We start from the raw sequence: 14,162 nt of genomic DNA on the forward strand, positions 1-14,162 counted from the left end.
CATCAGATACCAGGCACTATACATACTACTGAGTCATCAGACACCGGGCACTATACATACTACTGAGTCATCAGACACCGGCACTATACACACTACTGAGTCATCAGACACTGGCACTATACATACTACTGAGTCATCAGACACGGGCACTATACCCACTACTGAGTCATCAGACACCCGCACTATACACACTACTGAGTCATCAGACACGGGTACTATACATACTACTGAGTCATCAGACACCGGCACTATACACACTACTGAGTCATCAGACACTGGCACTATACATACTACTGAGTCATCAGACACGGGCACTATACCCACTACTGAGTCATCAGACACCCGCACTATACACACTACTGAGTCATCAGACACGGGTACTATACATACTACTGAGTCATCAGACACTGGCACTATACCCACTACTGAGTCAGCAGACACCGGCACTATACATACTACTGAGTCGGCAGACACTGGCACTATACATACTACTGAGTCAGCAGACACCGGGCACTATACATACTACTGAGTCATCAGACACTGGCACTATACATACTACTGAGTCAGCAGACACCGGCACTATACATACTACTGAGTCGGCAGACACGGGCACTATACACACTACTGAGTCATCAGACACTGGCACTATACACACTACTGAGTCAGCAGACACGGGCACTATACATACTACTGAGTCAGCAGACACCGGCACTATACATACTACTGAGTCATCAGACACCGGCACTATACATACTACAGAGTCATCAGACACCGGCACTATACACACTACTGAGTCATCAGACACTGGCACTATACACACTACTGAGTCATCAGACACCGGCACTATACACACTACTGAGTCATCAGACACCGGCACTATACACACTACTGAGTCATCAGACACCGGGCACTATACATACTACTGAGTCATCAGACACCGGCACTATACATACTACTGAGTCATCAGACACCGGCACTATACACACTACTGAGTCGGCAGACACCGGGCACTATACATACTACTGAGTCGGCAGACACGGGCACTATACATACTACTGAGTCATCAGACACGGGCACTATACATACTACTGAGTCATCAGACACCGGCACTATACACACTACTGAGTCATCAGACACTGGCACTATACACACTACTGAGTCAGCAGACACCGGCACTATACATACTACTGAGTCGGCAGACACGGGCACTATACACACTACTGAGTCATCAGACACTGGCACTATACACACTACTGAGTCAGCAGACACGGGCACTATACATACTACTGAGTCAGCAGACACCGGCACTATACATACTACTGAGTCATCAGACACCGGCACTATACATACTACAGAGTCATCAGACACCGGCACTATACACACTACTGAGTCATCAGACACTGGCACTATACACACTACTGAGTCATCAGACACCGGCACTATACACACTACTGAGTCATCAGACACCGGCACTATACATACTACTGAGTCATCAGACACCGGCACTATACATACTACTGAGTCATCAGACACCGGCACTATACACACTACTGAGTCATCAGACACTGGCACTATACACACTACAGAGTCATCAGACACCGGCACTATACATACTACTGAGTCATCAGACACCGGCACTATACATACTACTGAGTCATCAGACACCGGCACTATACATACTACTGAGTCATCAGACACCGGCACTATACACACTACTGAGTCATCAGACACTGGCACTATACATACTACTGAGTCAGCAGACACTGGCACTATACATACTACTGAGTCGGCAGACACGGGCACTATACACACTACTGAGTCATCAGACACTGGCACTATACACACTACTGAGTCAGCAGACACGGGCACTATACATACTACTGAGTCAGCAGACACCGGGCACTATACATACTACTGAGTCATCAGACACCGGCACTATACACACCACTGAGTCATCAGACACTGGCACTATACATACTACTGAGTCAGCAGACACCGGCACTATACATACTACTGAGTCGGCAGACACGGGCACTATACACACTACTGAGTCATCAGACACTGGCACTGTACACACTACTGAGTCAGCAGACACGGGCACTATACATACTACTGAGTCAGCAGACACCGGCACTATACATACTACTGAGTCATCAGACACCGGCACTATACATACTACAGAGTCATCAGACACCGGCACTATACACACTACAGAGTCATCAGACACTGGCACTATACACACTACTGAGTCATCAGACACCGGCACTATACACACTACTGAGTCATCAGACACCGGCACTATACATACTACTGAGTCATCAGACACCGGCACTATACATACTACTGAGTCATCAGACACCGGCACTATACACACTACTGAGTCATCAGACACTGGCACTATACACACTACAGAGTCATCAGACACCGGCACTATACATACTACTGAGTCATCAGACACCGGCACTATACATACTACTGAGTCATCAGACACCGGCACTATACATACTACTGAGTCATCAGACACCGGCACTATACACACTACTGAGTCATCAGACACTGGCACTATACACACTACAGAGTCATCAGACACCGGCACTATACATACTACTGAGTCATCAGACACCGGCACTATACATACTACTGAGTCATCAGACACCGGCACTATACACACTACTGAGTCATCAGACACCGGGCACTATACACACTACTGAGTCATCAGACACTGGCACTATACACACTACTGAGTCATCAGACACCGGCACTATACACACTACTGAGTCATCAGACACGGGCACTATACATACTACTGAGTCATCAGACACCGGCACTATACATACTACTGAGTCATCAGACACCGGCACTATACACACTACTGAGTCATCAGACACTGGCACTATACACACTACTGAGTCATCAGACACCGGCACTATACACACTACTGAGTCATCAGACACGGGCACTATACACACTACTGAGTCATCAGACACCGGCACTATACATACTACTGAGTCATCAGACACCGGCACTATACACACTGAGTCATCAGACACCGGCACTATACACACTACTGAGTCATCAGACACCGGCACTATACACACTACTGAGTCATCAGACACTGGCACTATACATACTACTGAGTCATCAGACACCGGCACTATACATACTACTGAGTCATCAGACACCGGCACTATACATACTACTGAGTCATCAGACACCGGCACTATACACACTACTGAGTCATCAGACACCGGCACTATACACACTGAGTCATCAGACACCGGCACTATACACACTACTGAGTCATCAGACACCGGGCACTATACACACTACTGAGTCAGCAGACACCGGGCACTATACCCACTACTGAGTCATCAGACACGGGCACTATACACACTACTGAGTCATCAGACACCGGGCACTATACACACTACTGAGTCAGCAGACACCGGGCACTATACACACTACTGAGTCATCAGACACTGGCACTATACACACTACTGAGTCATCAGACACCGAGCACAACTTAATGGGGGGCTTTCTTTGCTATAGGACCCTTTAGCATCATATTTGCATTATTTGCTATATGTGCTCAGGAGTAGGGGGATGTTACTGCTGCTATGAGCCATTTCATCTGCTAATTACTGCTTGTCGATAAGAACCGTACCGTGTGGTTGTGCGCCGTGATCACAGCAGTCCCATCTTCCATGTAGTGGGTTGTAGTGAAGTTCCTAGCAAACAATCCCCTGAAAAATAATTAAGCATTTGCATTATTAGTTCTGCCAGGAAAAATAGCCACACATTTTACCGTCTTATTTCCATTAAAGACATGAAAGTGCTCTTTGAAAATATTAAAATAGAAGAATGGGTAATAACCATCTGTGTTTTCAGGGAAATCTCCACTTTGTGTTATAAATGGTAGAAATTCTAATTAATTGTTATACAGGAAATCGAGTAATTCAATGATAGTAAAGCAAATAAACTTACATTGCTTGATTCACTATAAGGTGTCTCCATGTCCAGCTATTACTGACACTCCATATTTATTATCAACACATTGAACTACATTACGTATGCAAAATGACTCTGTGTTTTTATGATCAGGAGTAGTGAGAATATGAACTTTTATTCTGCCAGATTCTACTCTTAAAGTGCCCAGGGGGCTTAGCTTCACTGTGAAGTGCTATCTACATTGAACTGGTCCAAAGACAGCCCCTCTGCTCTGGGTGACAGCTGTAGCATCCTACCAGGAAACCACTACAGCCATCATTTAGAGCAAAGGGGAGGGACTGTGAAGCAGATCAACGGAGAGAGCACTTTAAAGTGAAGCGCCACCTCCTGGGCACTTGTTGCAAGAGCAGAATCTGGCAAAATAAAAGTTCCTATTTGCACTACTCCTACTGATAAAAGAGCTACGCAAAAAAATATATATATTTGTATCGCTTCTCCTACCTAGTGCAGTCATCAGTTTAGCAGGGTCAGTACTGCTGACATATCCCATTTAAAGTGCAAATCTCAGCTGGCCAGAAAAAATTAACATGACAGATACATTAGTGTAAATTGTTGCTTTCATTGACGAGGACAAAAAATAAAAAGCTTTAGGAAATATCTAAAATATCTAGGTAAAGCCTTGCTAGGGACTTACTCCTAGAGGGGTTGTTCATGGAAAATTTAAAAAAGTGACTTACAACATGTTAGAAATAACCAAGAAGCTTTACTCATCTTGACAGATCCCCTCCACTGTCATTCAGACGCTGCTCCAGTCTTCGTTGCTCTGCACTTCCTGTCTTGACTCAACATGTAAAAATCTTTAGAAAAGGACCACTCAGCCAGTCACTGGACTTAGGGTACTTTCACACTAGCGTTATTCTTTTCCGGGATTGAAATCCGGTAAAGGGTCTAAATACCAGAAAAAAACGCATCAGTTTTGTCCCAATGCATTCTGAATGGAAAGCAATCCATTCAGTATGCATCAGGATGTCTTCTGTTCCGTCCCTTGTACGATATTTGACCAGAGAAAATACCGCAGCTTGCCGGATCCGGGATTAATTTCCTTTGAAATGTATTCATGCTGGATCCGGTACCAAGTTTTCCGGAAATTGCCGCATCGCCGGATCCGGTTTTCCAAAAATGATTTCAATGAATAAGTCTAACGGATCCAGTTCCGGAAAAAAAAGATATCCGTTGCCGGAACTGCCTGCCGGATCCTCAACGCTAGTGTGAAAGTACCCTTAGTCAGTGATTTCCTGAGTGGTCCTTCCTAGCATTTCTATTGTATCAATGCATGACAGGAATTGCAGATCAGCGGAGACTGAAGCACAGCGGAGTCAGAATAGCAGCGGAAGAGAACGGTGGAGGTGAGTTGAAGGGATCCTCTCACCTAGAAAATGCATATTAAACCGCCAGCAGTACCTTATTGCAGCCTGTAGCATGACTATGAAGGTGTCTGTGTCTTTTCTGTACAATGCGCCAAAAGTCTGAAAAAATACTTTTATTCAACAGGCCACGCTATGTAAACGATAGTCTTGAAGTCAAGGGGGCAGCGGCTTTCTCGCCTGAAGTCAATCGCGCCCCGCCCCCTTTCCTCCCCTTAGCGTTTGGGCATCCTATCAATCAAACGCTTTGGGGAGGTAAAGGGGGCGGGGCGCGATTGACTTCAGGCGAGAAAGCCGCTGGCCCCTTGACTTCAAGACTATCGTTTACATAGCGTGGCCTGTTGAATAAAAGTCTTTTTTCAGACTTTTGGCGCATTGTACAGAAAAGACACAGACACCTTCATAGTCATAGTCATGCTACAGGCTGCAATAAGGTACTGCTGGCGGTTTAATATGCATTTTCTAGGTAACAGGATCCCTTTAAGCTTCTTTATTATTTTTAACTCCTTCTGACCCCTTTAAGGTCATGGTCAGACCACAGCGATTTACTGCAGAAAACTTCTCAACAAAATGACATTAAAATCCGATTCAACTGCACATGACAATCATGGAGAATTTTTATGCAGATTTTGCTATGAATTTGACTTGAATATGATGGATACATTATACTGGGAATCCACCTCTAGAATAAAGCATGACGAATGTTTGGAAATCTTCACAGCATGTCAATGGATAGGATAGGCCACCAATGTGTGATCGACGGGGGTGAAACCCCTGGGGCCCCCACTGATCAGCAGAATATAGATGCTATGGCCCTAATAACGCTGCACAATAACTGGAATAACCTCACATTTTGATAGTATGATAACTCAAATTGTAAATGTCACAATTATTGTTATTTTGCGGCTGTAATAGAATAAATCCCGTCATAAACAGCATGCTATCAGGCCATCTGTCTCTAACAAAACATTTACATTCCGATCAGTTGTGTTCGGCTGGAGCTGCAGCAGGCAGCAGGTGCAGATTTGAAGTAGTGTCAGGCTCATTCTTATCTGTAATCTAATTCATTCTCCAGACCTATTCTGATGCAGCATCTAATTTATTGGTAATGCTAGGTCATTGACCTTGCAGGTCCTCGTCTCCTTGATTATATTACGCCCGGTGCTAGGTCACCATGAGACTAACAAAACAGCACTCAACTGAGATAATAATGAAATCTCCTCACAATGGAATATAATATTCAAAATATCAGGAAATATCGCTGGATTCTCCTCTAATAAACTAATCATAATTCAAAGTATTGCTGAGAAATATCTATTTATCTATCTTACTTTCATTCACAAGTATCTATCTATCTCTCTATCTAAAGAAGACATATGACCTACTCTATGTACAGCATCATTTTTTCAATCAGTTTTTATTAAAAGTCTTGAGTCCCTTTCTCTGTACAGCCTTGAGATTCTCTAGTAGCAGGTTCTGTATTTTTACTGTGTTTCATCAGGCAGCCCAAAATAAGTAAAATGCAATCATAAAAAAATTGCATCAGAAGGAGTATATAGCCTTTAAAGTGCATTACCATCAAAATTTTTAAATTAGCATATCTTAGTAAATACGAAGTTACAGCAACTGCAAAAGTTTGGTGATTAAAACCATTTTGAATAATGAGATATTGACCTTCTTCTGTTTTGCTGCGGTGGCCATTTTTGCCTGACAACAGGAAGTGTATTCGTGTCAGTGCTCACCTTTAAATTATTGCCCTAAACAAATGACCAATTCACCAATGTGATTGATCAATAAAAAGTAACAATTTTACTACCATCATAATAGATAATTCATAAGAAAGAAAAACAAACGAACCAGCACCTCCATAGTATGTCAATTTGAGAGCGCAGGTGTAGATTGTAGGCTGTAAGCCCAGGAGAGGCTTGTGTTAGAGGTAGGCCTCGTCTGATGGAAGCCACCTTGTCGTTCGGTAGATGGGCCCGACATATTTTTGATCAATTATATGCGCAAAGAGCTTCTAACTGCTTTTGTAGTAAGTATAGCCACCAAGCAGCTTATTTTTCATTTAGTATTTGCTTATATCTTTGTGCAATTGACTAGCAGTGTGCTGTTACTTGTAGTTCTACTAATCACATTAAGATAATTCATAAGTGACACTTCCTGCTGTCACTTTTGTGGCATTTGAATAGAAAATGGCAGCATTTCTGTTATTAATATTAGATAATTATCAAACTTTGACCATTAACTTCTAATTTCCTAGTCTATGACCAGTTTTAATCTGTGGTTAAAAAGCCTCCTTAAAAACTAACTTATGGAAGAACAGGTCTCAATAACGAGGAATTCCAGAAATATGATTGATAAATACACTGCGTGCAGAATTATTAGGCAAATGAGTATTTTGACCACATCATCCTCTTTATGCATGTTGTCTTACTCCAAGCTGTATAGGCTCGAAAGCCTACTACCAATTAAGCATATTAGGTGATGTGCATCTCTGTAATGAGAAGGGGTGTGGTCTAATGACATCAACACCCTATATTAGGTGTGCATAATTATTAGGCAACTTCCTTTCCTTTGGCAAAATGGGTCAAAAGAAGGACTTGACAGGCTCAGAAAAGTCAAAAATAGTGAGATATCTTGCAGAGGGATGCAGCACTCTTAAAATTGCAAAGCTTCTGAAGCGTGATCATCGAACAATCAAGCGTTTCATTCAAAATAGTCAACAGGGTCGCAAGAAGCGTGTGGAAAAACCAAGGCGCAAAATAACTGCCCATGAACTGAGAAAAGTCAAGCGTGCAGCTGCCAAGATGCCACTTGCCACCAGTTTGGCCATATTTCGAGCTGCAACATCACTGGAGTGCCCAAAAGCACAAGGTGTGCAATACTCAGAGACATGACCAAGGTAAGAAAGGCTGAAAGACGACCACCACTGAACAAGACACAAGCTGAAACGTCAAGACTGGGCCAAGAAATATCTCAAGACTGATTTTTCTAAGGTTTTATGGACTGATGAAATGAGAGTGAGTCTTGATGGGCCAGGTGGATGGGCCCGTGGCTGGATTGGTAAAGGGCAGAGAGCTCCAGTCCGACTCAGACGCCAGCAAGGTGGAGGTGGAGTACTGGTTTGGGCTGGTATCATCTAAGATGAGCTTGTGGGGCCTTTTCGGGTTGAGGATGGAGTCAAGCTCAACTCCCAGTCCTACTGCCAGTTTCAGGAAGACACCTTCTTCAAGCAGTGGTACAGGAAGAAGTCTGCATCCTTCAAGAAAAACATGATTTTCATGCAGGACAATGCTCCATCACAAGCGTCCAAGTACTCCACAGCGTGGCTGGCAAGAAAGGGTATAAAAGAAGAAAATCTAATGACATGGCCTCCTTGTTCACCTGATCTGAACCCCATTGAGAACCTGTGGTCCATCATCAAATGTGAGATTTACAAGGAGGGAAAACAGTACACCTCTCTGAACAGTGTCTGGGAGGCTGTGGTTGCTGCTGCACGCAATGTTGATGGTGAACAGATCAAAACACTGACAGAATCCATGGATGGCAGGCTTTTGAGTGTCCTTGCAAAGAAAGGTGGCTATATTGGTCACTGATTTGTTTTTGTTTTGTTTTTGAATGTCAGAAATGTATATTTGTGAATGTTGAGATGTTATATTGGTTTCACTGGTAAAAATAAATAATTGAAATGGGTATATATTTGTTTTTTGTTAAGTTGCCTAATAATTATGCACAGTAATAGTCACCTGCACACACAGATATCCCCCTAAAATAGCTAAAACTAAAAACAAACTAAAAACTACTTCCAAAAATATTCAGCTTTGATATTAATGAGTTTTTTGGGTTCATTGAGAACATGGTTGTTGTTCAATAATAAAATTAATCCTCAAAAATACAACTTGCCTAATAATTCTGCACTCCCTGTATGTAGAAGGTACTGTCCAGGATCGGCTTCCAGAAACGCATCACCTCAGCCAAAAAACCAGACAACAATAACAACCGAGGAAAGCAGCAACACCATAGAATAAATTACACAAGGACATAAATGAGAGACTAATTAGTGAATGACATTGATGGATGATTGAACGATGTTCTAATTCCGTGAAGCCGTATTAAGTTACTTAGTTATAATTCTGAATATATTATTATAGACCTTATTATTTGAAGAATGAGCTCCGAGTGAGAGACTGAATGTACGGATATTGCTGAACAGGTGTGATTGACGAATGATTGATAGATATGAGCTAGATGAGATAGATAGATAGATACGTAGATAGATACGAGATCTGACCAAGGACGACATCTGCATGGAGTTTGTATGTTCTCCCCGTGTTTGCGTGGGTTTCCCCCCACACTCCAAAGACATACTGATAGGGAACCTAGATTGTGAGCTGTATTGGGGACAGTGAGTGATGATAGATAAACTCTGCCCACTCCGGGCGCTGCCTAAAAGGGTTATTTATGGCTAGGATGGAAATAACTCTGGACTCCAATTTCTCACGATACCAATTCAACACAGCATCACCACATGTAAGCCCTGCAGAGGCAGCAACTCCCATCACGACCACTAGGTGGCCACACAGAGACACATATATCATAAACAACTCCCGACAGAGTATCGTGAAATTATTATTTTTCCTTTTTTTTTTGCCACACCACTTGGGGTAAAAATCTATCACATCATAATACACAGCATTAGGATAAAATCTCTCCCTAGAATGACCTGTGCACGAATACATAAATTACAAATGAATATGATTTAGGTAGCTCCATGCAAATCATTGGAAACATCTGTTTACCAGCATGAATTTCCCTCCGGCAGAATTAGGGCTGAGGGATGAACAAGTGTTGCAAGGTACGTACAGCACTGTGCAAGCGCCAGACGTCAGGACTAGCCAGTTACTGTATATTATTTAATATTTGATGTAGTAGAATTATCCACTGATGTATATTATACAGATATTACATTCCCAAATGGCCAAACTCTGCAGCTCGGTGGTCATCCCTTTCTTTGTCTGTTTGTTATTCGGCACATTTTGCATAAAGTGAAAGGTTAGGAATTGAACCAAGCAAACATGATCATAGAAGTAGACGGCCTAAAGGGGTTATGCAAGATTAGGAAGATGGGGGTTGTGTCTGGTATGGCAGCTCTGCTCCATTGAAGTGAATGGGGCTGAGCTGCAATACTACACACAACCTGTGGACAGGGGTGGCACTGTTTCTTAAAAAAAAATCTGCATTATTCTACTTCTTCTGGACAACCTCTTTAATTTTTACCATCCTCAATTTCTTCTGCTGATCATTGTACAGTGTCTCATTGATCATCACGATATTTTTATCCTGCCATGCCAATGATTATATATTTCCCCTATGAAACTACATCAGTCAAAGTCCGGCGTGGTCTCTCAGCTCCTTCCATATGGTACTATCAAACATTACTTCTTGTTCTTTACTATTGGAAAGAATGGCTTGCAGATCACGAAGATAGTGCCAGGCAATTAATATATTCAGCCCCGTTATCAAGAGGAAAACGCACCATATGCTAATTGTCGAAGCCCAGGTTTACTCCAAGGGTTTCCCACTGTTGGTATGGAGGCCATAGCTGTTCCCAGAAAGTCTAATTATCATTGTACGGCCTAATTAAGGGTTGGAAGCGGTTTCCGAAGAGAAAGTCGGAAGAATTTCATAGGGCAATGGAGGTGGGTATGATTTCAGAATAAAGGAGAATTCAGTGTAAACACTTGTCTGGTATCTTATCCTATTGATAGTTCATGCGGGGGAGTTCTCGGTGAAAGACCCTCAGGCCTCATCTATTAGCTTAAGCAAAGAGCAACCATAAAGATTGTTTCTTAGTTTGGAGGACCAACCCATGATCAACGGATACTGTGAAATGTTTCCTTTCTCCTGTGCTGACACGGCAGGTGAATTAAAAACTTAATGGCCATGGACTCCTTTGGGAAAATTTTTGGATAAAAATTATTTTTCAAATGGTCTTTATTAAAAATATTCAGCCATTTTTGGGATACAAGGATTAAAAATCACCATGTTTGCAAGCTGTCACAATCTGTTTTCTTTGAATCCCATTATCTGACGACTTATGTGTGTTATGTCTGATCTCCTGACCTCATAAACACTCCTTATAGCTCAATTCTTATCAAACTAAGGGGGTCATTTATTAAGACCAACTGTGCTTGCGGTTGATCGCCAAAGTTATGTAGAGGCACCGGCCTCTACATAACTTCAGCGCATTCACAGACGCTTCTAAATGTAAATCAATAATAATATAGGCTGGCTCACAGTATTTTTGCATATAAATGCTTCTAAATGTAAGCCCGATTCCTTGGTGTCTTACATTTAGACCATTTTCTATGCCTAAAACAGGTGTAGAAAATTATGAATGAGACGGAGCTGCCGGGCCTGCCCCTTCGCCGCCCACTTTTTCAGACCTGGGGTGAGTGGGGGATACTCGCAGATTGCAGTTACAGATAGCGTTGCGCCACAATCTACGCCTGAAATACACATAATATAGGAGTATTTGAGATTAATAAATGACCCCCTAAGTGTTTAGAACGCCAGGAGATCAGACTCAAGAGCTACACATGAGCCGTCACGAGATTCAAGGAAAACAGACTGTGACAACGTGCAAAAAGACTGATTTTTAAGCCTCATAACTCGGCAATGACAGAACATTTTGAATTGAGAAAAAAATTAGTAACATGCAATAATAAAAAAAATGCTCCTGAAGGTGTACATAGCCTTTAAAGGGATATTCCCATCTTAACATTTATCTCTAAGATATGTCATAACTTTAAGATGGGTGCAAGTCCCACCTCTGGGACCCACTTCTATCTCCAGAACAGGGCCCCTGAAGTGTAAAAGGGCACATCCCGCATGAGCGGGGGTCCTCTCCACCCGATGCTATGTGACCTCCAAAAATACCTGAACAGACACACTCGGCTATTTTCGGAAGTTGTATAGCAGTGAACGGAGAGCAATCTGTGCAAGTACGGCCACCTCACCATTCACTGCTATGGGACTGCCAGAAATATACGTAAATGGAGGGTGGCCATGCATGTACGTCTGCTCTCCCTTCACTTTGGGGGTCTTGTTTTGGAGATAGAATTGGATCCCAGAGGTGGGACCTGCATTTATGTTTCATTAATGGCATATCTTAGCACTAAGCCACAAATGTTAAGATGAGACAACCCCTTTAATGCCACTTTTCACCATAGGTTTCAGCTGATCACTAAGAACCACAGAAGCGGACAACCTATGAACAGCTTACAGTCGTGGTATACTTTTAACAAAAAAGGATTATGACAAGCAAGCAACCCTAATAAAGAGGTTTTCCAATGGAATAATGTTGTCATAAATCAGTGCAGAAAGGGTTAAAAATGTTTTAAACTCACGTTCCCCCCCTCCCCTTCCTGCTGCATTTCTTTCATTGCTGCTCCATTCCCTTCTGCTCTTCACTTCCTGGTACCAGGAAGGGGTTTTCCATCAGGAGGAAGTGATAGCATTTTGCAGTCCCGAACATGGCAGATCCTCAGAATAAAGGGGTCGCATCTCTAATTCAGATCTCTGGTGCTACTCCATTTCCTGTGTGTCAAGACTGGCACCAGTAAGAGGTAAATGGAAGGGGGTCCCCATTTCCTGGTGCCGGGCTTGACATGGTTTGGTCTGCCTGCTCAGCCAAAATCACTGACTGAGGTGGATCACTGCATCCAGTAATTGGCTGAGTCCAAGTCCAAGCTATTTCCTGTGTTCCTCCTGATGGAAAACCCCTTTAAGTTCAGATTAATTCTAACCCCTATGATCACTACTTTAACCTTCCATAAAAATTTACACTCCTGTGATATGAACCCTTCATATAATAAGCTGCGCTTTTATTAGGGGCCAACTTTGAGATGAACGCTCCTTCAAGGAGATATTTTATTTGTATTGTGTTGACCTTAGTAACCCTGCGCTTGAGCCGTCAATGTGATTATATGGTATCTGTGACATGTTATTAATCTAAAAATGGTGTTGGGGTTTGAAAACCTGTCCAAGGAGGCCCAAAATACAGACGACTGAGCCTTGGTGCACCACAAAATTACAGTGGCTTCCTTCCTTTAACATAACTATTAATCAGACTTGCATTTTGTTTCAAAAATATCCATACTCAAACCACCCATTAACTCTACAAACCTGATCCAAACTACAGTCCATAGGCAAACAGTACCAATATGTCAATGGTTAAATTTCCTGTTATTCGATGCTTAAATGTAGATGCCTCCTTCCTTGTATTTTCTCTTGCTATTAGATATTCAGATATCTATGGTTTTGAGATGACCTTGTTAGAAAAATAAATTTGCATTACTCTGTGGGGTATTATTTATGCTATATGTGTCTGCATGAAACTGGAGAACTTTTTCAAATTAATGAAAGGGTAAGGTTGGACACATCTTGACAACTGGCTTAAATCAGGCCTATAATCATTTCTTGTCTCTCCCCCAGGCTTCAGTTGTCAGCACACACAAGATCCACCTAGGCTCCACTAAGAATGAGGAAGACTGAAAATACAAATGAGAACTAACATTTTAAAGCTGAGCATCCATCAATTTTCATGGCACCCTACAAGTTAAAACCATCTGCATTGAGCCCCTGAGGAGCAGGAGCAGAGGTTGGGACTGGTAGTTGCCCTGAAGGTGATGTGTCACGGTGTACTCCCTCAGGCCATCGCTCCCTGGGGTCGTTCGGTAGTGCCCGCGGTGTTAATGTCCATGTAGGTGCTAGGCAGGGCACGTG

General features: G+C 42.6%; 1 protein-coding gene across 1 annotated transcript in view; it reads right to left on the reverse strand.

The window, feature by feature from the left end:
- ADAM12 (ADAM metallopeptidase domain 12) overlaps nucleotides 1-14,162 on the reverse strand; it is a 583,999-nt gene that overhangs the window by 319,658 nt on the left and 250,179 nt on the right. Inside the window, exon 4 of the mRNA XM_040437739.1 lies at nucleotides 3,665-3,743. Coding sequence (XP_040293673.1) covers nucleotides 3,665-3,743 — 79 coding nt within the window. The remainder of the gene's footprint in view (nucleotides 1-3,664; nucleotides 3,744-14,162) is intronic.

Source organism: Bufo bufo, chromosome 6, assembly GCF_905171765.1.
Source record: "Bufo bufo chromosome 6, aBufBuf1.1, whole genome shotgun sequence".
Classification (NCBI taxonomy): Eukaryota; Metazoa; Chordata; class Amphibia; order Anura; family Bufonidae; genus Bufo; species Bufo bufo.